General features: G+C 52.7%; 2 protein-coding genes across 2 annotated transcripts in view; both read left to right on the forward strand.

Moving 5' to 3' along the window:
* LOC147689434 (exocyst complex component 1-like) overlaps nucleotides 1-27,449 on the forward strand; it is a 1,248,358-nt gene that overhangs the window by 94,423 nt on the left and 1,126,486 nt on the right. The window lies entirely within an intron of this gene.
* LOC147689435 (uncharacterized) overlaps nucleotides 25,106-27,449 on the forward strand; it is a 32,092-nt gene continuing 29,748 nt past the window's right edge. The window contains exon 1 of the mRNA XM_086942302.1: nucleotides 25,106-25,331. Within this exon, the coding sequence (XP_086798428.1) occupies nucleotides 25,106-25,331 (226 nt within the window). The remainder of the gene's footprint in view (nucleotides 25,332-27,449) is intronic.

Here is a 27,449-nt window from a genome sequence, read left to right on the forward strand (position 1 = left end):
TGTTACCAGCCAGTTGTGTCTGTTTAGATGGCGAGCCAGGGGTGGCACAATACATGCTGCAGCCCCTGGTAGGCCTTGGGTGAACTTATGCCCTGGGCACCTATGGTACACTGTACAAGGACTTACAAGAGTGACCCAATACCAATTGGTAAATGCACCTAAAGAACATGGATGTCAATTTAGAGAGAGAACAGCTAGGCTGTGGGTCTGATTAGCAGGCCCACAGCCAGGAAAAGTCGTAAACCAGTGAAGCAAAAAGCAAAAATCTGGGGTGACCATAGAATTGCAGACCCTACTCTCCTACAACCTCGTCATTCTAAGACCACCTGTAGAGGTACTCAGAACAGGATGCAGAAAACATACTACATGAAAAGCATTTCCTAGCACCACATATACGTACAAGGGCCTGGCGCCCTACAAACCTTGCAGTCTCCCTGGCCAACTGGCCATCTCAGAGGGGGACTCAAATGCCCTGAATCCATAGTGTCAATGGTGCTGCCAATGCAGCGGGAGTCCAACTCAATCAGAACTGTCCCCACGGAAAAAGTTACTTGAAAGGTGCAGCTTACACTACTTGCTGCACATCTGTAAAAAGGCCTAAACGGTGCAGCTGGCACTACTTGCTGCACAGCTCTAAAAGGTCCAAACGGTTCAGATGGCACTACTTGCTGCGCAGCTGTGAAAAGGCCTAAACGATGCAGCTGGCACTACTTGCTGCGCAGCTGTAAAAGGACTAAACAGCCCACCCCACCCCACTCTACAATGAAGGACCTTCTAAGCCACTCCACAATGAAGGACCCCTTCCCAAGCCACTCTACAATGAAGGACCCCTTCCCAGGCCACTCTACAATGAAGGACCCCCTCCTTCAAGCCACTCTACAATGAAGGACCCCTTCCCAAGCCACTCTACAATGAAAGACCCCTTCGCAAGCCACTCTACAATGAAGGAACCCCTCCCCCAAGCCACTCCACATTGAAGGACCCCCCCAAGCCACTCTACAATGAAGGACCCCTTCCCAAGCCACTCTACAATGAAGGACCCCTCCCTAAAGACACTCTACAATGAAGGACCCCTCCCCCTACCCACTCTACAATGAAGGACCCATTCCTTCCAGCCACTCTACAATGAAGGACCCCTTCCCAAGCCACTCTACAATGAAAGACCCCTTCCCAAGCCACTCTACAATGAAGTAACCCCTCCCCCAAGCCACTCCACATTGAAGGACCCCCCAAGCCACTCTACAATGAAGGACCCCTTCCCAAGCCACTCTAAATGAAGGACCCCTCCTCCAAGCCACTCTACAATAACGTATCCCTCCCCAATCCACTCTACAATGAAGGACCCCTCCCCCAAGCCACTCAACATTCAAGGACCGCTCCCCCAAGCCACTCTACAATGAAGGACCCCTTCCCAAGCCACTCTATAATGAAGGACCCCCTCCCCCAAACCACTCCACATTGAAGGACCCCCCAAGCCACTCTGCAATGAAGGACCCCTCCCCATGCCACTATACATTGAAGGACCCCTTCCCAAGCCACTCTACAATGAAGGACCCCTTCCCAAGCCACTCTACAATGAAGGACCCCCTCCTTCAAGCCACTCCACATTGAAGGACCCTCCCCATGACACTCTACAATGAAGGACCCCTCCCCCAACCCACTCTACAACGAAGGACCCTTTCCCCAAGCCACTCTACAATGAAAGACCCCTCCCCCAAGACACTCTACAATGAAGGACCCCTCCTCCAAGCCACTCTACAATGAAGGACCCCTCCTCCAAGACACTCTACAATGAAGGACCCCTTCGCCCAAGCCACTCTACAATGAAGGACCCCCTCCTCCAAGCCACTCTACAATGCAGGGCCCCTCCCCAACCCACTCTACAATGATGGACCCCTCCCCCAAGCCACTATACATTGAAGGACCCCTCCCCCAAACCACTATACATTGAAGGATTCCTCCCCCAAGCCAATACAATGAAGGACCCCTCCCCACCCCACTCTAAAATGAATGACCCCTCCTCCAAGACACTCTACAATGAAGTACCCCTCCCCCAAGACACTCTACAATGAAGGACCCCTCCCCCAACCCACTCTACAATGAATGACCCCTCCCCAAGCTACTCTACAATGAAGGACCCCTCCTCCAAGCCACTCTACAATGAAGGACGCCTCCCCCAAGCCACTATACAATGAAGGACCCCTCCCCAAACCACTCTACAATGAAGGACCCCTCCCCAAGCCACTCTACAATGAAGGACCCCTCCTCCAAGCCACTCTACAATGAAGGACCCCTACTCCAACCCACTCTACAATGAAGGACCTCTCCCCCAAGACACTCTACAATTTAGGACCCCTCCCCCAAGCCACTCTACAATGAAGGACGCCTCCCCCAAGACACTCTACAATGAAGGACCACTCCTCCAAGCCACTCTACAATGAAGGACCCCTTCCCAAGCCACTCTACAATGAAAGACCCCTTCCCAAGCCACTCTACAATGAAGGAACCCCTCCCCCAAGCCACTCCACATTGAAGGACCCCCCCAAGCCACTCTACAATGAAGGACCCCTTCCCAAGCCACTCTAAATGAAGGACCCCTCCTCCAAGCCACTCTACAATGACGTATCCCTCCCCAATCCACTCTACAATGAAGGACCCCTCCCCCAAGCCACTCAACATTCAAGGACCGCTCCCCCAAGCCACTCTACAATGAAGGACCCCTTCCCAAGCCACTCTATAATGAAGGACCCCCTCCCCCAAACCACTCCACATTGAAGGACCCCCCAAGCCACTCTATAACGAAGGACCCCCTCCCCCAAACCACTCCACATTGAAGGACCCCCCAAGCCACTCTGCAATGAAGGACCCCTCCCCAAGCCACTATACATTGAAGGACCCCTTCCCAAGCCACTCTACAATGAAGGACCCCTTCCCAAGCCACTCTACAATGAAGGACCCCCTCCTTCAAGCCACTCCACATTGAAGGACCCTCCCCAAGCCACTCTACAATGAAAGACCCCTCCCCCAAGCCACTCTACAATGAAGGACCCCTCCTCCAAGACACTCTACAATGAAGGACCCCTCCTCCAAGCCACTCTACAATGAAGGACCCCTTCGCCCAAGCCACTCTACAATGAAGGACCCCCTCCTCCAAGCCACTCTACAATGCAGGGCCCCTCCCCAACCCACTCTACAATGATGGACCCCTCCCCCAAGCCACTATACATTGAAGGACCCCTCCCCCAAACCACTATACATTGAAGGATTCCTCCCCCAAGCCAATACAATGAAGGACCCCTCCCCCAACCCACTCTACAACGAAGGACCCCTTTCCCCAAGCCACTCTACAATGAAAGACCCCTCCCCCAAGCCACTCTACAATGAAGGACCCCTCCTCCAAGCCACTCTACAATGAAGGACCCCTCCTCCAAGACACTCTACAATGAAGGACCCCTCCTCCAAAACACTCTGCAATGAAGGACCCCTCCCCAAGACACTCTACAATGAAGGACCCCTACCCCAACCCACTCTACAATGAAGGACCCCTCCCCAAACCACTCTACAATGAATGACCCCTCCCCAAGCTACTCTACAATGAAGGACCCCTCCTCCAAGACACTCTACAATGAAGGACCCCTCCTCCAAAACACTCTGCAATGAAGGACCCTTCCCCAAGACACTCTACAATGAAGGACCCCTCCCCCAACCCACTCTACAATGAAGAACCCCTCCCCAAACCACTCTACAATGAATGACCCCTCCCCAAGCTACTCTACAATGAAGGACCCCTCCTCCAAGCCACTCTACAATGAAGGACGCCTCCCCCAAGCCACTCTACAATGAAGGACCCCTCCCCAAACCACTCTACAATGAAGGACCCCTCCCCAAGCCACTCTACAATGAAGCACCCCTCCTCCAAGCCACTCTACAATGAAGGACCCCTACTCCAACCCACTCTACAATGAAGGACCCCTCCCCCAAGACACTCTACAATGAAGGACCTCTCCCCCAAGACACTCTACAATTTAGGACCCCTCCCCCAAGCCACTCTACAATGAAGGACCCCTCCCCCAAGCCACTCTACAATGAAGGACCCCTCCCCATAGACACTCTACAATGAAGGACCCCTCCCCCAACACACTCTACAATGAAGGACCCCGCCTCCAAGCCACTCTAAAATGAAGGACCACTCCCCAAGACACTCTACAATGAAGGACCCCTCCCCCAACCCACTCTACAATGAAGGACCCCTCCCCAAGCCAATCAACATTCAAGGACCCCTCCCTCAAGCCACTCTACAATGAAGGACCCCTCCTCCAAGCCACTCTACAATGAAGGACCCCTCCCCCAACCCACTCTACAATGAAGGACCCCTCCCCCAACCCACTCTACAATGAAGGACCCCTCCTCCAAGACACTCTACAATGAAGGACCCCACCCCCAAGACACTCTGCAATGAAGGACCCCTCCTATATCTAAAGCAAAGGGTGATTACACCACCTTGCCCCAGCTGTGTTACCAGCCAGTTGTGTCTGTTTAGATGGCGAGCCAGGGGTGGCACAATACATGCTGCAGCCCCTGGTAGGCCTTGGGTGAACTTATGCCCTGGGCACCTATGGTACACTGTACAAGGACTTACAAGAGTGACCCAATACCAATTGGTAAATGCACCTAAAGAACATGGATGTCAATTTAGAGAGAGAACAGCTAGGCTGTGGGTCTGATTAGCAGGCCCACAGCCAGGAAAAGTCGTAAACCAGTGAAGCAAAAAGCAAAAATCTGGGGTGACCATAGAATTGCAGACCCTACTCTCCTACAACCTCGTCATTCTAAGACCACCTGTAGAGGTACTCAGAACAGGGTGCAGAAAACATACTACATGAAAAGCATTTCCTAGCACCACATATACGTACAAGGGCCTGGCGCCCTACAAACCTTGCAGTCTCCCTGGCCAACTGGCCATCTCAGAGGGGGACTCAAATGCCCTGAATCCATAGTGTCAATGGTGCTGCCACTGCAGCGGGAGTCCAACTCAATCAGAACTGTCCCCACGGAAAAAGTTACTTGAAAGGTGCAGCTTACACTACTTGCTGCACATCTGTAAAAAGGCCTAAACGGTGCAGCTGGCACTACTTGCTGCGCAGCTGTAAAAGGTCCAAACGGTTCAGATGGCACTACTTGCTGCGCAGCTGTGAAAAGGCCTAAACGATGCAGCTGGCACTACTTGCTGCGCAGCTGTAAAAGGACTAAACTGCCAACCCCACCCCACTCTACAATGAAGGACCTTCTAAGCCACTCCACAATGAAGGACCCCTTCCCAAGCCACTCTACAATGAAGGACCCCTTCCCAGGCCACTCTACAATGAAGGACCCCCTCCTTCAAGCCACTCTACAATGAAGGACCCCTTCCCAAGCCACTCTACAATGAAAGACCCCTTCGCAAGCCACTCTACAATGAAGGAACCCCTCCCCCAAGCCACTCCACATTGAAGGACCCCCCCAAGCCACTCTACAATGAAGGACCCCTTCCCAAGCCACTCTACAATGAAGGACCCCTCCCTAAAGACACTCTACAATGAAGGACCCCTCCCCCTACCCACTCTACAATGAAGGACCCATTCCTTCCAGCCACTCTACAATGAAGGACCCCTTCCCAAGCCACTCTACAATGAAAGACCCCTTCCCAAGCCACTCTACAATGAAGTAACCCCTCCCCCAAGCCACTCCACATTGAAGGACCCCCCAAGCCTCTCTACAATGAAGGACCCCTTCCCAAGCCACTCTAAATGAAGGACCCCTCCTCCAAGCCACTCTACAATAACGTATCCCTCCCCAATCCACTCTACAATGAAGGACCCCTCCCCCAAGCCACTCAACATTCAAGGACCGCTCCCCCAAGACACTCTACAATGAAGGACCCCTTCCCAAGCCACTCTATAATGAAGGACCCCCTCCCCCAAACCACTCCACATTGAAGGAACCCCCAAGCCACTCTGCAATGAAGGACCCCTCCCCAAGCCACTATACATTGAAGGACCCCTTCCCAAGCCACTCTACAATGAAGGGCCCCTTCCCAAGCCACTCTACAATGAAGGACCCCCTCCTTCAAGCCACTCCACATTGAAGGACCCTCCCCATGACACTCTACAATGAAGGACCCCTCCCCCAACCCACTCTACAATGAAGGACCCCTCCTCCAAGCCACTCTACAATGAAGGACCCCTCCTCCAAGACACTCTACAATGAAGGACCCCTCCTCCAAGCCACTCTACAATGAAGGACCCCCTCCTCCAAGCCACTCTACAATGCAGGGCCCCTCCCCAACCCACTCTACAATGATGGACCCCTCCCCAAGCCACTATACATTGAAGGACCCCTCCCCCAAACCACTATACATTGAAGGATTCCTCCCCCAAGCCAATACAATGAGGGACCCCTCCCCCAACCCACTCTACAACGAAGGACCCCTTTCCCCAAGCCACTCTACAATGAAAGACCCCTCCCCCAAGCCACTCTACAATGAAGGACCCCTCCTCCAAGCCACTCTACAATGAAGGACCCCTCCTCCAAGACACTCTACAATGAAGGACCCCTCCTCCAAAACACTCTGCAATGAAGGACCCCTCCCCAAGACACTCTACAATGAAGGACCCCTCCCCCAACCCACTCTACAATGAAGAACCCCTCCCCAAACCACTCTACAATGAATGACCCCTCCCCAAGCTACTCTACAATGAAGGACCCCTCCTCCAAGACACTCTACAATGAAGTACCCCTCCTCCAAAACACTCTGCAATGAAGGACCCCTCCCCAAGACACTCTACAATGAAGGACCCCTCCCCCAACCCACTCTACAATGAAGAACCCCTCCCCAAACCACTCTACAATGAATGACCCCTCCCCAAGCTACTCTACAATGAAGGACCCCTCCTCCAAGCCACTCTACAATGAAGGACGCCTCCCCCAAGCCACTATACAATGAAGGACCCCTCCCCAAACCACTCTACAATGAAGGACCCCTCCCCAAGCCACTCTACAATGAAGCACCCCTCCTCCAAGCCACTCTACAATGAAGGACCCCTACTCCAACCCACTCTACAATGAAGGACCCCTCCCCCAAGACACTCTACAATGAAGGACCTCTCCCCCAAGACACTCTACAATTTAGGACCCCTCCCCCAAGCCACTCTACAATGAAGGACGCCTCCCCCAAGACACTCTACAATGAAGGACCACTTCTCCAAGCCACTCTACAATGAAGGACCCCTCCCCCAAGCCACTCTACAATGAAGGACCCCTCCCCATAGACACTCTACAATGAAGGACCCCTCCCCCAACACACTCTACAATGAAGGACCCCGCCTCCAAGCCACTCTAAAATGAAGGACCACTCCCCAAGACACTCTACAATGAAGGACCCCTCCCCCAACCCACTCTACAATGAAGGACCCCTCCCCAAGCCAATCAACATTCAAGGACCCCTCCCTCAAGCCACTCTACAATGAAGGACCCCTCCTCCAAGCCACTCTACAATGAAGGACCCCTCCCCCAACCCACTCTACAATGAAGGACCCCTCCCCCAACCCACTCTACAATGAAGGACCCCTCCTCCAAGACACTCTACAATGAAGGACCCCTCCCCCAAGCCACTCTACAATGAAGGACCCCTCCCCAACCCAGTCTACAATGAAGGACCCCTCGCCAACCCACTCTACAATGAAGGACCCCTACTCCAACCCACTCTACAATTTAGGACCCCTCCCCCAAGCCACTCTACAATGAAGGACGCCTCCCCCAAGACACTCTACAATGAAGGACCACTCCTCCAAGCCACTCTACAATGAAGGACCCCTCCCCCAAGCCACTCTACAATGAAGGACCCCTCCCCATAGACACTCTACAATGAAGGACCCCTCCCCCAACACACTCTACAATGAAGGACCCCTCCCCCAACCCACTATACAATGAAGGACCCCTCCCCAAGCCAATCAACATTCAAGGACCCCTCCCTCAAGCCACTCTATAATGAAGGACCCCTCCTCCAAGCCACTCTACAATGAAGGACCCCTCCTCCAAGACACTCTACAACGAAGGACCCCTCCCCCAACCCACTCTACAATGAAGGACCCCTCCCCGAACCCACTCTACAATGAAGGACCCCTCCTCCAAGACACTCTACAATGAAGGACCCCTCCTCCAAGACACTCTACATTGAAGGACCCCTCCCCCAAGACACTCTGCAATGAAGGACCCCTCCCAACCCACTCTACAATGAAGGACCCCTCGCCACCCCACTCTACAATGAAGGACCCGTCCCCAACCCACTCTACAATGAATGGCCCCTCCTCAAAGCCACTCTACAATGAAGGACCCGTCCCCCAAGACACTCTACAATGAAGGACCCCTCCCCCAAGCCACTCTACAATGAAGAACCCCTCCCCCAACCCACTCTACAATGAAGGACCCGTCCCCCAAGACACTCTACAATGAAGGACCCTTCCTCCAAGCCACTCTACAATGAAGGACCCCTCCCCCAAGACACTCTACAATGAAGGACCCCTCCCCAAGCCACTCTACAATGAAGGACCCCTACTCCAACCCACTCTACAATGAAGGACCCCTCCCCAAGACACTCTACAATGAAGGACCCCTCCCCCAACCCACTCTACAATGAAGGACCCCTCCTCCAAGACACTCTACAATGAAGGACCCCTCCCCCAAGCCACTCTACAATGAAGGACGCCTCCCCCTAGACACTCTACAATGAAGGACCCCTCCCCCAAGACACTCTACAATGAAGGACCCCTCCCCAACCCACTCTACAATGAAGGACCCCTCCTCCAAGACACTCTACAATGAAGGACCCCTCCCCCAAGCCACTCTACAATGAAGGACGCCTCCCCCTAGACACTCTACAATGAAGGACCCCTCCCCCAAGACACTCTACAATGAAGGACCCCCCCCCCCCCAAGCCAATCAACATTCAAGGACCCCTCCCTCAAGCCACTCTACAATGAAGGACCCCTCCCCCAAGCCACTTTACAATGAAGGACCCCTCCCCCAAGCCACTCCACATTTAAGGACCCCCCAAGCCACTCTACAATGAAGGACCCCCTCCCCAAGCCACTCTACAATGAAGGACCCCTCCCCAAGCCACTCTACAATGAAGGACCCCCTCCCCCAAGCCACTCTACAATGAAGGACCCCTCCCCAAGCCACTCTACAATGAAGGACCCCCTCCCCAAGCCACTCTACAATGAAGGACCCCTCCCCAAGCCACTCTACAATGAAGGACCCCCTCCCCCAAGCCACTCTACAATGAAGGACCCCTCCTCCAAGACACTATACATTGAAGGACCCCTCCCCCAAGCCACTATACATTGAAGGACCCCTCCCCCATGCCACTACAATGAAGGACCCCTCCGCCATCCCACTCTACAATGAAGGACCCCTCCAAGCCACTCTACAATGAAGGACCCCTTCCCACCCCACTCTGTAATGAAGAACCCCTCCTCCAAGACACTCTACAATCAAGGGCCCCTCCCCAAGCCACTCTACAATAAAGGACCCCTCCCCAAGCCACTCTACAATGAAGGACCCCCTCCCCAAGCCACTCTACAATGAAGGACCCCTCCCCAAGCCACTCTACAATGAAGGACCCCCTCCCCCAAGCCACTCTACAATAAAGGACCCCTCCCCAAGCCACTCTACAATGAAGGGCCCCTCCCCAAGCCACTCTACGATGAAGGACCCCTCCCCCAAGCCACTCTACAATGAAGGACCCCTCCTCCAAGACACTATACATTGAAGGACCCCTCCCCAAGCCACTATACATTGAAGGACCCCTCCCCCATGCCACTACAATGAAGGACCCCTCCGCCATCCCACTCTACAATGAAGGCCCCTCCAAGCCACTCTGCAATGAAGGACCCCTTCCCACCCCACTCTGTAATGAAGAACCCTTCCTCCAAGACACTCTACAATGAAGGACCCCTCCCCCAACCCACTCTACAATGAAGGACCCCTCTCCAACCCACTCTACAATGAAGGACCCCTCCTCCAAGACACTCTACAATGAAGGACCCCTCCCCAAAACCCACTCTACAATGAAGGACCCTCCCCCAACCCACTCTACAATGAAGGACCCCTCCTCCAAGACACTCTACAATGAAGGACCCCTCCCCCAAGACACTCTACAATGAAGGACCCCTCCCCATAGACACTCGACAATGAAGGACCCCTCCCCCAACACACTCTACAATGAAGGACCCCGCCTCCAAGCCACTCTAAAATGAAGGACCACTCCCCAAGACACTCTACAAGGAAGGATCCCTCCCCCAACCCACTCTACAATGAAGGACCCCTCCCCCAACCCACTCTACAATAAAGGACCCCTCCTCCAAGACACTCTACAATGAAGGACCCCTCCTTCAAGACACTCTACAATGAAGGACCCCTCCCCCAAGACACTCTACAATGAAGGAACCCTCCCCCAAGCCACTCTACAATGAAGGACCCCTCCCCATAGACACTCTACAATGAAGGACCCCTCCCCCAACACACTATACAATGAAGGACCCGTCTCCAAGCCACTCTAAAATGAAGCAAGACACTCTACAATGAAGGACCCCGCCTCCAGGCCACTCTAAAATGAAGCAAGACACTCTACAATGAAGGACCCCTCCTCCAAGACATTCTACAATGAAGCACCCCTCCACCAACCCACTCTACAATGAAGGACCCCTCGCCACCCCACTCTACAATGAAGGACCCCTCGCCACCCCACTCTACAATGAAGGACCCCTCCCCAACCCACTCTACAATGAATGACCCCTCCTCCAAGCCACTATACATTGAAGGACCCGACCCCCAAGCCACTATACATTGAAGGACCCCTCCCCCATGCCACTACAATGAAGGACCCCTCCTCCAAGCCACTCTATATTGAAGGACCCCTCCCCCAACCCTCTCTACAATGAAGGACATCTCCCCAAGCCACTCTACAATGAAGGACCCCTCCCCAAGCCACTCTACAATTAAGGACCCCTCCCCCAAGCCACACCACATTGAAGGACCCCCTAGCCACTCTACAATGAAGGACCCTCTCCCTCAAGCCACTCTACAACGAAGGACCCCTCCCCAAGCCACTCTACAATGAAGTACCCCCTCCTTCAAGCCACTCTACAATGAAGGACCCCTCCCCAAGCCACTCTACAATGAAGGACCCCTCCCCAACCCAGTCTTCAATGAAGGACCCCTCGCCAACCCACTCTACAATGAAGGACCCCTACTCCAACCCACTCTACAATTTAGGACCCCTCCCCCAAGCCACTCTACAATGAAGGACGCCTCCCCCAAGACACTCTACAATGAAGGACCACTCCTCCAAGCCACTCTACAATGAAGGACCCCTCCCCCAAGCCACTCTACAATGAAGGACCCCTCCCCATAGACACTCTACAATGAAGGACCCCTCCCCCAACACACTCTACAATGAAGGACCCCTCCCCCAACCCACTATACAATGAAGGACCCCTCCCCAAGCCAATCAACATTCAACGACCCCTCCCTCAGGCCACTCTATAATGAAGGACCCCTCCTCCAAGCCACTCTACAATGAAGGACCCCTCCTCCAAGACACTCTACAACGAAGGACCCCTCCCCCAACCCACTCTACAATGAAGGACCCCTCCCCGAACCCACTCTACAATGAAGGACCCCTCCTCCAAGACACTCTACAATGAAGGACCCCTCCTCCAAGACACTCTACAATGAAGGACCCCTCCCCCAAGACACTCTGCAATGAAGGACCCCTCCCAACCCACTCTACAATGAAGGACCCCTCGCCACCCCACTCTACAATGAAGGACCCGTCCCCAACCCACTCTAAAATGAATGGCCCCTCCTCAAAGCCACTCTACAATGAAGGACCCGTCCCCCAAGACACTCTACAATGAAGGACCCCTCCCCCAAGCCACTCTACAATGAAGAACCCCTCCCCCAACCCACTCTACAATGAAGGACCTGTCCCCCAAGACACTCTACAATGAAGGACCCCTCCTCCAAGCCACTCTACAATGAAGGACCCCTCCCCCAAGACACTCTACAATGAAGGACCCCTCCCCAAGCCACTCTACAATGAAGGACCCCTACTCCAACCCACTCTACAATGAAGGACCCCTCCCCAAGACACTCTACAATGAAGGACCCCTCCCCCAACCCACTCTACAATGAAGGACCCCTCCTCCAAGACACTCTACAATGAAGGACCCCTCCCCCAAGCCACTCTACAATGAAGGACGCCTCCCCCTAGACACTCTACAATGAAGGACCCCTCCCCCAAGACACTCTACAATGAAGGACCCCCCCCCCCCAAGCCAATCAACATTCAAGGACCCCTCCCTCAAGCCACTCTACAATGAAGGACCCCTCCTCCAAGCCACTCTACAATGAAGGACCCCTCCTCCAAGACACTCTACAACGAAGGACCCCTCCCCCAACCCACTCTACAATGAAGGACCCCTCCCCCAACCCACTCTACAATGAAGGACCCCTCCTCCAAGACACTCTACAATGAAGGACCCCTCCTCCAAGACACTCTACAATGAAGGACCCCTCCCCCAAGACACTCTGCAATGAAGGACCCCTCCCAACCCACTCTACAATGAAGGACCCCTCGCCACCCCACTCTACAATGAAGGACCCGTCCCCAACCCACTCTAAAATGAATGGCCCCTCCCCCAACCCACTCTACAATGAAGGACCCGTCCCCCAAGACACTCTACAATGAAGGACTCCTCCCCCAACCCACTCTACAATGAAGGACCCCTCCCCAAGACACTCTGCAATGAAGGACCCCTCCCCCAACCCACTCTACAATGAAGGACCCCTACTCCAACCCACTCTACAATGAAGGACCCCTCCCCCAAGACACTCTACAATGAAGGACCCCTCCCCCAACCTACTCTACAATGAAGGACCCCTCCTCCAAGACACTCTACAATGAAGGACCCCTCCCCCAACCCACTCTACAATAAAGGACCCGTCCCCAACCCACTCTACAATGAATGGCCCCTCCTCCAACCCACTCTACAATGAAGGACCCCTACTCCAACCCACTCTACAATGAAGGACCCCTCCCCCAAGACACTCTACAATGAAGGACCCCTCCCCCAACCTACTCTACAATGAAGGACCCCTCCTCCAAGACACTCTACAATGAAGGACCCCTCCCCCAACCCACTCTACAATAAAGGACCCGTCCCCAACCCACTCTACAATGAATGGCCCCTCCTCCAAGACACTCTACAATGAAGGACCCCTCCTCCAACCCACTCTACAATGAAGGACCCCTCGCCACCCCACTCTACAATGAAGGACCCCTCCCTAACCCACTCTACAATGAATGGCCCCTCCTCCAAGCCACTCCACATTGAAGGACCACCCCCCAACCCTCTCTACAGTGAATGACCCCTCCCCCATGCCACTACAATGAAGGACCCCCTCCTCCAAGCCACTCTACATTGAAGGACCCCTCCCCCAACCCACTCTACAATGAAGGACCCCTCCCAAAAGCCACTATATATTGAAGGACCCCTCCCCCAAGCCACTATACATTGAAGGACCCCTCCCCCATGCCACTACAATGAAGGACCCCCTCCTCCAAGCCACTCTACAATGAAGGACCCCTCCCCCAACCCACTCCACATTGAAGGACCCCCCAAGCCACTATACATTGAAGGACCCCCTCCCACAAGCCACTCCACATTGAAGGACCCCCCAAGCCACTATACATTGAAGGACCCCCTCCCAAAAGCCACTCTACAATGAAGGACCCCTCCCCCAAGACACTCCACATTGAAGGACCCCCCAAGCCACTCTACAATGAAGGACCCTCTGCCTCAAGCCACTCTACAATGAAGGGCCCCTCCCCCAAGCCACTTTACAATGAAGGACCCCTCCCCCAAGCCACTCCACATTTAAGGACCCCCCCAAGCCACTTTACAATGAAGGACCCCCTCCCCAAGCCACACTACAATGAAGGACCCCTCCCCAAGCCACTCTACAATGAAGGACCCCCTCCCCCAAGCCACTCTACAATGAAGGACCCCTCCCCAAGCCACTCTACAATGAAGGACCCTCTCCCCAAGCCACTCTACAATGAAGGACCCCTCCCCAAGCCACTCTACAATGAAGGACCCCTTCCCAAGCCACTCTACAATAAAGGACCCCCTCCCCAAGAAGGACCCCTCCAAGACACTCTACAATGAAGGACCCCTTCCCACCCCACTCTGTAATGAAGAACCCCTCCTCCAAGACACTCTACAATGAAGGACCCCTCCCCCAACCCACTCTACAATGAAGGACCCCTCCCCCAACCCACTCTACAATGAAGGACCCCTCCTCCAAGACCCTCTACAATGAAGGACCCCTCTCCAAAACCCACTCTACAATGAAGGACCCCTCCCCCAACCCACTCTACAATGAAGGACCCCTCCTCCAAGACACTCTACAATGAAGGACCCCTCCTCCAAGACACTCTACAATGAAGGACCCCTCCCCCAAGACACTCTACAATGAAGGACCCCTCCCCCAAGCCACTCTACAATGAAGGACCCCTCCCCCAAGACACTCTACAATGAAGGACCCCTCCCCCAACACACTCTACAATGAAGGACCTCGCCTCCAAGCCACTCTAAAATGAAGGACCACTCCCCAAGACACTCTACAATGAAGGACCCCTCCCCCAACCCACTCTACAATGAAGGACCCCTCCCCCAACCCACTCTACAATGAAGGACCCCTCCTCCAAGACACTCTACAATGAAGGACCCCTCCCCAAAACACTCTACAATGAAGGACCCCTCCCCCAAGCCACTCTACAATGAATGACCCCTCCCCATAGACACTCTACAATGAAGGACCCCTCCCCCAACACACTCTACAATGAAGGACCCCGCCTCCAAGCCACTCTAAAATGAAGCAAGACACTCTACAATGAAGGACCCCTCCTTCAAGACATTGTACAATGAAGGACCCCTCCCCCAACCCACTCTACAATGAAGGACCCCTCGCCACCCCACTCTACAATGAAGGACCCCTCGCCACCCCACTCTACAATGAAGGACCCCTCCCCAACCCACTCTACAATGAATGACCCCTCCTCCAAGCCACTATACATTGAAGGACCCCACCCCCAAGCCACTATACATTGAAGGACCCCTCCCCATGCCACTACAATGAAGGCCCCCTCCTCCAAGCCACTCTATATTGAAGGACCCCTCCCCCAACCCTCTCTACAATGAAGGACCCCTCTCCAAGCCACTCTACAATGAAGGACCCCTCCCCAAGCCACTCTACAATGAAGGACCCCTCCCCCAAGCCACACCACATTGAAGGACCCCCAAGCCACTCTACAATGAAGGACCTTCTCCCTCAAGCCACTCTACAACGAAGGACCCCTCCCCAAGCCACTCTACAATGAAGGACCCCCTCCTTCAAGCCACTCTACAACGAAGGACCCCTCCCCAAGCCACTCTACAATGAAGGACCCCTCCCCAACCCAGTCTACAATGAAGGACCCCTCGCCAACCCACTCTACAATGAAGGACCCCTCCCCCAAGCCACCATACATTGAAGGACCCCCTCCCCCAAACCACTATACATTGAAGGATCCCTCCCCCATGCCACTACAATGAAGGACCCCTCTGTTCCGTTGCCGACAGGCCCAACACCGCAGGAGTGAAGAACGCCCCAATCCTCTGCCCTCACTGTGACCCCCAACACCCGCAATCAAAACGGATGGTGGAGAACACGACGCCGGGAGAAGGTGGGTAACAAAACAAGGGAACCCAAGGTCTTGGGGAACACAACTCGTCTCCTCTGGCTTCTTGGCAGCTGACAGCTTGACACAGACGAGACGGCTAAAATGAAAGAAGGGGACAAGATTAAATACACCCTTATTACTATGACCAGTGGCAAGTACACACACAAACCACCGACCTCCCTGCTTACCCCGGATAACAAACGGGTGTAGCTTGATACGAAACAGGAATTCTTCCACTGCAATCGTATTGGTTGTTTCTTTGCGTAACCCCAGACCAACCACGCCCCCCCCGGGATACACCGAGAATGACTAAGGGGGTGGAATTCACAATTCTTTGGACAAAAAAGGGACAGGGGAAAAATGGTATCACGGGAATATGAAAGACACCCAAAAAACCCCTGCAATCTAAAAAAGAACACGAAGGTAGCGCAAAAACGGCCGTTATTCAGCTCCTTCGTGAAACCACCCAAACAATGGGCATAACAAGAAGGTTTGGATACAAAAAAGGGATAATTACGGGACGATACAACTCAAGGAAACGCAGCCGCGAATCCTGAACGTCACCAAAGATCAAAAACAGGTCCCCAACAAAAGGATTCAGTAGAGCCCAAGGGAATAGGAAAACAGGGGGGGGGGGGGCAGGGAAAAAAGCGGTGGGGGGTCTAAACCGAGCACTAGAAAAGACCGCTGGAATGGAGCTCGAAGGAAGGGAAACAAGGTAGAACCACAGGAACAGGAATCACACGGCAAGGGACCAATAAAGAAACTAAGCACCTGTTTCCTTTTGGCAGCCCCTTTTAAAAGCGAGCCCTAGGGAGCGTCCATAAATTCACATATACACTTGCCACTTTTAAGGATAATTCACTAACGGGAAACTAGACAAAAGGACCCAGGCCCCCTCGAACCCCAACAGTACCCCCTCCCGAAAGCCTCCCTACAGGCCTTGGCTACCCAGGGTGCAGGCGATGAAACAGACAAACCAACCGGGCAGCATGAACCCTACTTGCAGGAACCCAAGAACGATCCTCTGGGGGATAACCCTTCCAGTCAATTAGATAATACAGCCGTCCCTTCATCTGCCTGGAATTCAAAACAGTTTTAACCTCATACTCCACGTTTTCATCTATTAAAACGGGAGGAGAAGGTGGCAACTCTTGAGAAGTGGTGACGTATGGCTTCAACAGAGAGGTGTGAAATACAGGATGAATACCATACTCGACCGGTAAAGCCAACCTGATCGCAACTGGATTCACCACCTTCTGGACAGGAAAGGGACCTACAAACCGAGGGTGTAATTTTCTTGGTCCTGGCAACTTCAGATTCTTTGTCGATAACCAAACACTATCCCCAACTGCATACAGTGGAGCTGGCCGTCTATGCCTATCTGCCTGTACTTTCATGTATTGGACTCCAATAATTGCTGTTGGGCTTTCTTCCTGATATCAATCAAACCCCTACTCAGGGAATCCACTGCTGGTACCCTCTCAGATGGCTGAATAGGAATTGTCTTGGGATGGAACCCATTGAACAATAAAACGGTGACATACCTAAAGCCAAGTGCATGCTGTTATTATATGCAAACTCAGTCACAGGAAGGGCTTGTACCCAACTGCCCGTCAGTGACGTTAGCAAACAGCGCAAATACTGCTCCATGGTTTGATTGGTACGTTGTGTTTGCCCGTCGCTTTGTGGATGGTAAGCTGTTGACAAACGTATTTCCATCTTTAGTGATTGACACAGGGCAGTCCAAAAATGTGAAACAAACTGTGCCCCTCTATCTGATACGATGGCTGTAGGAACCCCTTGCAGTCGGATCACTTGGGCCATAAACACATCAGCCAATTCCCCAGATGTAGGTAACCCTGGCAAATGAACAAAGTGAGCCATTTTTGTGAATAAATCCACAACAACTAAAAAGGCCGTAAACCCTGAATCAAGCGGCAAATCGGTCACAAAGTCCATACTGACCGTATGCCAGGGGGAAGGAGGCACTGGCAATGGGTGCAACAACCCAGACGGAGACATGTGCGAGGACTTACTAACAGCACACACCGGGCATGAGGCCACAAATACCTGTACATCATGGGCCAGAGACTTCCACCAAAACCAACGCATACACAGCTCTTTGGTCTTATTGACCCCTGGATGCCCAACCAAGGATGATGAATGACAATATGTAAGAACCAGTGTACGCAATTCGGGGGGCACAAACAACTTCTTGGCCTGATACAATAACCTGTCCTTTAACGTCATTCCAGGTTCCGACAACCACGGAGCCAGATCCAACTGCTTCATTTCATCCTGCACTTTAACCATGAAATCATCCATGGAAGCACAACCAACTATCTTATCACCATCCGCAGATATCAGGAATCCCAAAAACTCAACATGTGTCGCACTGAAAGAGCATTTATCAAGCTTGACAAATAAACGGTGTTCCAACAACTTAGACAAACCCTGCGAAACATGAGCATCATGTTCCTCAAAGGACGGGGAAAAAACCAAAATATTATCAATGTAAACAATCACACTGACATCCAAAAACTCACGCAAAACCTCATTTATAAAAAACTGAAAAGCGGCAGGGGCGTTACACAAACCAAAAGGCATAACACAATATTCAAACAAACCATAAAACAAAGAGGCTCTTTTTGCCATGGGCCATTGTGTCTCTGCTACTAGGCGATTAAAAGTAGCCACATAACCCAAAAGACCCTGCTTACCCTGCCGTAGTTTTAACAATTCAACATCACTTGCCTGCATAAAAGCATGCTTAGCAAACAAACTACGCATCCGGTTCTTAAAGGCCGGGAAACTATTCAATAAAGCATCATTGTTTTCCACTAAGGGGACCACCCAGCTAGCTGCAGTACCCGAAAGATATGAGATCACAAACTCAACTTTAGTAGTGTCGTCAGGAAAAGCGGTTAGTCGACACATAAAGTGCAAATGGCACTGGTTCATAAATATAGCGTATCTGCTACTATCTCCGGTAAACCTCTCTGGAGCTGCTAGAGGCACCGGCACAGGAGTGTTCACTGTAACGGACAAAGGAGAAGAAGAACCGCTCTGCCCCCCACTCCTCTCATATTTAAATGTGGCTGGTTGAATCAATGGGGGCTTAGTCTTAACTTCACTCAGTGTCCCCCGTAATTCCTGATTCTCCTGACGCAGGGATTGGACTTCACCCTGTATATGCGCTAAAGCCTGCATAATATCCTGCATCGAAGAAGCCCCCCTGCTGCCTCCTCATCCATTCTGCACTCGGGTAGTGTGTTAATTCGTGGGCTTGGTTTTCTGTTCCGTTGCCGACAGGCCCAACACCGCAGGAGTGAAGAACGTCCCAATCCTCTGCCCTCACCGTGACCCCCAACACCCGCAATCAAAACGGATGGTGGAGAACACGACGCCGGGAGAAGGTGGGTAACAAAACAAGGGAACCCAAGGTCTTGGGGAACACAACTCGTCTCCTCTGGCTTCTTGGCAGCTGACAGCTTGACACAGACGAGACCGCTAAAATGAAAGAAGGGGACAAGATTAAATACACCCCTATTACCATGACCAGTGCCAAGTACACACGCAACCACCGACCTCCCTGCTTACCCCGGATAACAAACGGGTGTAGCTTGATATGAAACAGGAATTCTTCCACTGCAATCGTATTGGTTGTTTCTTTGCGTAACCCCAGACCAACCACGCCCCCTCGGGAAACACCGAGAATGACTAAGGGGTGGAATTCACAATTCTTTGGACAAAAAGGGACAGGGGAAAAATGGTATCACAGGAATATAAAAGACACCCAAAAAACCCCTGCAATCTAAAAAAGAACACGAAGGTAGCGCAAAAACGGCCATTATTCAGCTCCTTCGTGAAACCATCCAAACAATGCGCATAACAAGAAGGTTTGGATACAAAAAGGGATAATTACGGGACGATACAACTCAAGGAAACGCAGCCGCGAATCCTGAACGTCACCAAAGATCAAAAACAGGTCCCCAACAAAAGGATTCAGTAGAGCCCAAGGGAATAGGAAAACAGGGGGGGGCAGGGAAAAAAGGGGTGGGTCAAAACCCCGCACTAGAAAAGACCGCTGGAATGGAGCTCGAAGGAAGGGAAACAAGGTAGAACCACAGGAACAGGAATCACACGGCAAGGGACCAATAAAGAAACCAAGCACCTGTTTCCTGTTGGCAGCCCTTTTTTAAAGCGAGCCCTAGGGAGCGTCCATAAATTCACATATACACTTGGCACTTTTAAGGATAATTCACTAACGGGGAACTAGACAAAAGGCCCCAGGCCCCCTTGAGCCCCAACACCCTCCCCAACCCATTCTACAATGAAGGACCCCTCCTCCAAGACACTCTACAATGAAGGACCCCTTCTCCAAGACACTCTACAATGAAGGACCCCTCCCCCAACCCACTCTACAATGAAGGACCCCTCCTCCAAGACACTCTACAATGAAAGACCCATCCTCCAAGCCACTCTACAATGAAGGACCCCCTCCCCCAAGACACTCTACAATGAAGGACCCCTCCCCAAGCCACTCTACAATGAAGGACCCCTCCTCCAAGATACTCTACAATGAAGAACCCCTCCTCCAACCCACTCTACAATGAAGGACCCCTCGCCACCCCACTCTACAATGAAGGACCCCTCCCCAACCCACTCTACAATGAATGACCCCTCTTCCAAGCCACTATACATTGAAGGACCCCTCCCCCAAGCTACTATACATTGAAGGACCCCTCCCCCCTGCCACTACAATGAAGGACCCCCTCCTCCAAGCCACTCTACATTGAAGGACCCCTCCCCAACCCACTCTACAATGAAGGACCCCTCCCCCAAGCCACTCCACATTGAAGGACCCCCCAAGCCACTCTGCAATGAATGACCCTCTCCCTCAAGCCACTCTACAATGAAGGACCCCTCCTCCAAGCCACTCTACAATGAAGGACCCCTCCCCAAGCCACTCTCCAATGAAGGACCCCCTCCCTTAAGCCACTTTACAATGAAGGACCCCTCCCCCAAGCCACTCCACATTTAAGGACCCCCCAAGCCACTCTAAAATGAAGGACCCCTCCCCAAGCCACTCTACAATGAAGGACCCCCTCTCCCAAGCGACTCTACAATGAAGGACCCCTCCTCCAAGACACTATACATTGAAGGACCCCTCCCCCAAGCCACTATACATTGAAGTACCCCTCCCCCATGCCACTACAATGAAGGACCCCTCCGCCATCCCACTCTACAATGAAGGACCCCCCAAGCCACTCTACATTGAAAGACCCCTCCCGAGCCACTCTACAGTGAAGGACCCCTTCTCCAAGCCACTTTACAATGAAGGACCCCTCCCCAACCCACTCTACAATGAAGGACCCCTCCTCCAAGCCACTCTACAATGAAGGACCCCTCCCCCAAGCCACTCTACAATGAAGGACCCCTCCCCCAACCCACTCTACAATGAAGGACCCCTCCCCAAGCCACTCTACAATGAAGGACCCCTTCTCCAAGCCACTCCACATTGAAGGACCCCTCCCCCATGCCACTACAATGAAGGACCCGTCCCCCAAGACACTCTACAATGAAGGACCCCTCCCCCAAGCCACTCTACAATGAAGGACCCCTCCCCAAGCCAATCAACATTCAAGGACCCCTCCCTCAAGCCACTCTACAATGAAGGACCTCTCCTCCAAGCCACTCTACAATGAAGGACCCCTCCCCCGACCTACTCTACAATGAAGGACCCCTCCCCAAGCCACTCTACAATGAAGGACCCCTTCTCCAAGCCACTCCACATTGAAGGACCCCTCCCCTATGCCACTACAATGAAGGACCCCTCCTCCAAGCCACTCTACAATGAAGGACCTCTCCTCCAAGCCACTCTACACTGAAGGACCCCTCCCCGACCCACTCTACAATGAAGGACCCCTCCCCAAGCCACTCTACAATGAAGGACCCCTTCTCCAAGCCACTCCACATTGAAGGACCCCTCCCCCATGCCACTACAATGAAGGACCCCTCCCCAACCCACTCTACATTGAACAACCCCTTCCTAAGCCACTCTACATTGAACGAACCCTCCCCCAACCGTTTCTACAATGAATGACCCCCTCCTTCAAGCCACTCTGCATTGAAGGACCCCTCTCCAAACCACTCTACTATGAAGGACCCCTCTCCAAACCACTCTACTATGAAGGACCCCTACCCTAAGGCACTCTACATTAAAGGTTGAAGGACCTCTCCCCAAGCCAATCTACATTGAACGACGCCCTCCCCAACCCACTCTACAATGAAGGAGCCCTCCCCAACCCACTGTACTATGAAGGACCCCTCCCCTAAGGCACTCTACATTATAGGTTGAAGGACCTCTCCCCCAAGCCACTCTACATTGAAAGACCCCCACCCAAGCCACTATACATTGAAGGACCCCTCCCCAATGCCACTACAATGAAGAATCACCCAAGCCACTCTACGTTCAACGACCCCTTCCCAAGCCACTCTACATTGAACGACCCCTCCCCAACCATCTCTATAATGAAGGACCCCCTCCCTCAAGCCACTCTACATTGAAAGACCCCTCCCCCAAGCCACTATACATTGAAGGACCCCTCCGCATGCCACTACAATGAAGAACCCCCCCAAGCCACTCTACATTGAACGACCCCTTTCCCCAAACGTCTCTAAAATGAAGGACCCCCCCCTCAAGCCACTCTACATTGAAGGACCCCCTCCCCAACCCACTCTACGATGAAGGACCCCTTCCCAAGCCACTCTACATTGAAAGACCCCTCCCCTAAGGCACTCCACATCGAAGGTTGAAGGACCTCTCCCCCAAGCCACTCTACATTGAAAGACCCCTCCCCCAAGCCACTCTAGATTAAAAGACCCCCTCCCCAAGCCACTCTACATTGAGTGTGCCCCTCTCCTCCAGGAAGCTAACCATGCAGCCACTGGGTTGAAAAGTTGCTATTTTTTCAGACCGTATGTGTCTCCTAGTTGCCCCAGTATTGGAACTTTTATTGATTCCCATGCTTTTGTATCATTCCCCGTCGTCGGAATGGGAGTCTAGGTAACAAAAATAACATAGCTGTAGGTACAAAAGAGAAAGAAAAAGGCCTAGGCCTCATTCCCATTTGTATCATATCTGCCTCTTTTTGTAAAAGAGATCAAACTTAGGCATCAGCCAATCAGAAGGGCCTCACCCCTTAGAACCCTCCTGAAGGAACATCAAAGCCTCAGATTTTCTACCGTCCGTTTTGCTAGGGAGTCTCCTTTGAGCTCTGCTCAACATATACTCTTCAGAAGTTTTTCTTCAGGTTTTTTCTTCAGGTTTTTCTTCAGATTGGTAGCTGATCCTTCCAGGATGTCTGACAAAGAAAAGAAGAAGGCCCTTTTCAAGCCATGTTCCACCTGTGGCAAGAAAAGACTATTCATTAAGGATAAGCATAAAGACTGCATCTATTGCCTCTATCCTGATCACAAGGCTGCGGACTGTAAGATTTGCTGCACCTTTTCAACCAAGACCCTCCAGGACCGTGAGGGTAGGCTTCTGACTTGGCTCCAGAGTTTGAAATCCAGGAAGGATAATGTCTCCAGTGACAGTGAGGACTCTGCATCGGCGTCTTCAACAAGAAGGTCAGTCAAAAGGGGTAGGGGTTCCCCTTCTCCTTCTGTGGAGCATCCTTCTAAGGCCTCAAAAAAGACCCCCAGAGAGTCTGAGAGCCAGGGTCCAGGCGAATCTCCTCATCATGGTGAAAATGAGAGGGTAGGACCATCTACGCCTTCTAAGGGTTTGAAGACTGATCTAGCCTTCAAGAAACCCTTTCCCCATCTTCTGGAAGGTCTGACAGAAGTTCCAAGTCGTCGACGATAAAGGCGTCGTCGACGGAGGCTCCGTTGACGAAGAAAAGGGAGCCTAAACTGAAACTGCCGTCGACGGGACAATCGACAACGACGGGATCGTCGACGAGGATGTAATCGTCGACGACAGCTACAACAGCATCGACGAGGGAGTCGCCGACGACGGCATCGTCGACGACGATGGCATCGTCGACGACGATGGTAATGACGATGGCGATGACGATGGCGACGACGAAGAGTTCGTCGACGGTGGCGACGACAACAGTGTCGTCGACGAGGGCCTCGACGACGACAACATTGACAACGACGACGGCGGGGATGTCGTCAGTCTCATCGTCGCCGGCAGCGACGACGCCTACCTTGTCATCGAGTGTTACTGTATCGACGATGCATATTCCGTCGACGAAGCCGACGACGGCTGCATTTTCAGTTCCATCTACCGTCGACGATTTTGGCATTGGAGAGAAGAATCACTATTTCAATTACCAGAATTACGCCGGACATGACATCTCCCAGGAGGGTAATCCCCTTGCAACCAGCTCTGTTGTTTGATGAGGGTGAGTCAGAAGAGGATGATCAGGACTCTTATGACTACGCTGACAGTCCTTCTCAACTTCTGGCCAAGTGTCAGGAGACGGATTCGGAAGGAGGGTAAGACCAAGAAGGTGATTATCATCATCATTCTGCCCAACCACAACAATATTCAGGTCAAGACATGGTTTCGGTTCCATCTTCTTTCCTGCAGGCACTGCACAGGATGCTGCAGGATTACAAATCTAAAGCTGCAAAGCCTGCTCCGGCTCCAGTTGCGCAAGCCATGCCTGTCCCGGCGCCTACCTCAACGGCGGTTCCTGAGATACCAGCGCAGGTGTCCCCTCAGCCGCAGGCACCAATTTCACAAGAGCCTTCCAGACCAGCAGACACCCATGATTATTCCTTGGATGAGGATCATAATTTGGACAATGGAGCTGATCAAGTTCCTGAATGGGATGAGTACATCATTCTGGAACCTCCGTCCCCAGGTCCGGATCCGGTGGATTCCCTGCCAGCGGCTATAGGAGGATTCCATCAGCTGATGGAAAGAGCGACTGGCAGATTCAAGTTGGCAATGCCTGTGGTGGCCTCTGAATGTTTCTTGTATGATTTCAAGGAACCTTATAGGAAGACGACAATAGTGCAGCATCTATGGGATGAAGGCCTTAAGACGATGAAAAATCCAGCGACGGTGGTCCCTGTACTACTGCGAAGAGATTCTCTTCAACGGCCAGTCTTCTGGTGCGGGCAGCTAATGCCCTAGAAATATTGGGCAGATACGACCGCCACCTATGGTGTGATGTTGCACCGTTCCTGGATCACCTTCCTCCAGAATCAAAAGTAGAAGCAAAAAAGGTCTTACAAGAAGGGGAGGCTACATCAATGGAGATCATTGACTGTGCCATGGACATTGCCACGACGTCGTTTCGTTCTCTGGCTGAAGCTGCGGTCCTTCGTCGCCAGGGGTGGCTGAAGGCGACCTGGTTTCGACCTAAGATCCAAAATAAGATCCTGGATCTTCCTTTTGATGGAGAAGCACTATTCGGGAAATTGATTGACAACACTCTCCAAGACATCAAAAAGGATACTGAGACCGCCAGATCTTTTGGTACGCATCAGTACCGCAAGACTCCTTTTAAAGGGTCCAGAGGCAAAGTACAAACTACAGAGGATCTTACCAACAACAGAGATACTTCACCTACGGCTCAGGTTCACAACAATACCGCCAGCCTTATCAGCAAAGGCAGGGCCAATCCTCCAATTACTCTAGGCCTAACAACAGAGGAAAACAGGCTTGCCAGGGATGTGATACGTCCAAGCGACAATAACGGCCTCCTGGCTCTTCCTACTGTACCCTCTGTGAGAAGTTGGCCTGATATATGATGCTCACTAGTTCTAGTGATCACCTTGTATCAGTCCAAACAACCCTTATGGTGATTGGTTGTAAGTCAACCTTATAGCTCAGCTATCCTAATGGTAGCATGGACAAAGCAGTCTTAGTCTAAACTCTTTTGTCATGTGAAGCCAGCCAAACCCTTGAATACCAGATGAAAGGACACCACACAGGTTGTTATGAAAATAAACAATATATTTATTACTAACAAACACCTCTGAACTCTTTATGAGATCAGAGGGCTAAGCACATGACAAGACTCTTAAGAAAAATCCAATAAGTCGCACAAATTACAATGGTGCCCTAGGGGCACGACAAACCATATACTAAGTAAATGGTATAAGTGTTGGGGCTGTTGCTGACCTGACTGGGCGCTTCTTCTCCAGGAACTGCGTTGGATTGTGTTCTCCTGTTCCCCGGTCGCGGCGCCCGCTCCTCGGCTGCTGCTGGACCCCGGACCCACCCACACCGCCTACACCGCTGCGGGACTGCGAGGCGATCTTCCACACCTGCAGCCTCTTCCCGCAGCGGCAACGCCCCCCCGCCTGGGTCCCGAATAAACTTTCGCAGCACAGTGTTGCGGCTGTTGCTGACCTGACTGGGCGCTTCTTCTCCAGGAACTGCGTTGGATTGTGTTCTCCTGTTCCCCGGTCGCGGCACCCGCTCCTCGGCTGCTGCTGGACCCTGGACCCTGGACCCGCCTACACCGCTGCAGGACTGCGAGGCGATCTTCCACACCTGCAGCCTCTTCCCGCAGCGGCAACGCCCCCCCCGCCTGGCTCCCATAACAAACTTTCGCAGCACCCGCTGCGCGGGTGCTACTCAGTGTTGGGGCTGTTGCTGACCTGACTGGGCGCTTCTTCTCCAGGAACTGCGTTGGATTGTGTTCTCCTGTTCCCCGGTCGCGGCACCCGCTCCACGGCTGCTGCTGGACCCTGGACCCGCCCACACCGCCTACACCGCTGCGGGACTGCGAGGCGATCTTCCACACCTGCAGCCTCTTCCCGCAGCGGCAAGCCCCCTCGCCTGGGAGGATAAAATCAGTCTATCCGTCTCGCGCAGCGGGACGCGCGCTGGACGGAGCTCGGGGCGAAGACCGGGCAAAGAGCGGGCCGTTTGAGGCCGTTCGAGGACGGAAGAGACCGGGCCGGGCCCACCCCCCCTGCCCGTTTATCCCATTCAAGGAACGAAGCGATGTGTACCAGGGAAACTAGGAGCAAATCTTCTTTAGCCGCGGCTGGAGCCGCTAAAGGTACCATTGACAACTACTTTGTCAAAGCTGGATCACTCTTGATCGAGGAAATAGAGGTCTTGGAGAGACGAATTTCCCAGGAAATAGACTGGGTCAGGAGATCCTCAATGGGGCCAATGGCTCAAGCTAGAACTCCTGATGGGAGGCTAGAACCCACAAACTATGTGTCGAGGGATAGGGGGGCAAATCAGCCATCTAGTGAATCAATCACCAACCCAAATTTTACATTAGAGGCTCCCAGCTACCTTGATGATATGAGTCTAATGGCCCTGCCCAAAGCCAAAACACCCCAAAATTCACCTGTAATCCCGCCCGACCCTTGAACCTAATATAGTTATAGTCAACGACAAAGAGATTAGCTCTGATCTAACAAGGGGTACAAGGGAAGGCGCAATTCAAAAAAAGAGGAAGGGGGGGCAAAACAAGGAAGGGAGCAGGACAAAAGCCCCAAAATCTAATCCACTGAAGGATAACAGCGCCAACGGCACCATTATCGATATCAACTCGAACTTGCCCAGCATAACAATTTCACCTCTGGCCCCCACACACACAGCTAAATCGGCTGATTTAAACAACATCGC

Source organism: Lissotriton vulgaris, chromosome 10 (assembly GCF_964263255.1).
Source record: "Lissotriton vulgaris chromosome 10, aLisVul1.2, whole genome shotgun sequence".
NCBI classification, from domain to species: Eukaryota; Metazoa; Chordata; class Amphibia; order Caudata; family Salamandridae; genus Lissotriton; species Lissotriton vulgaris.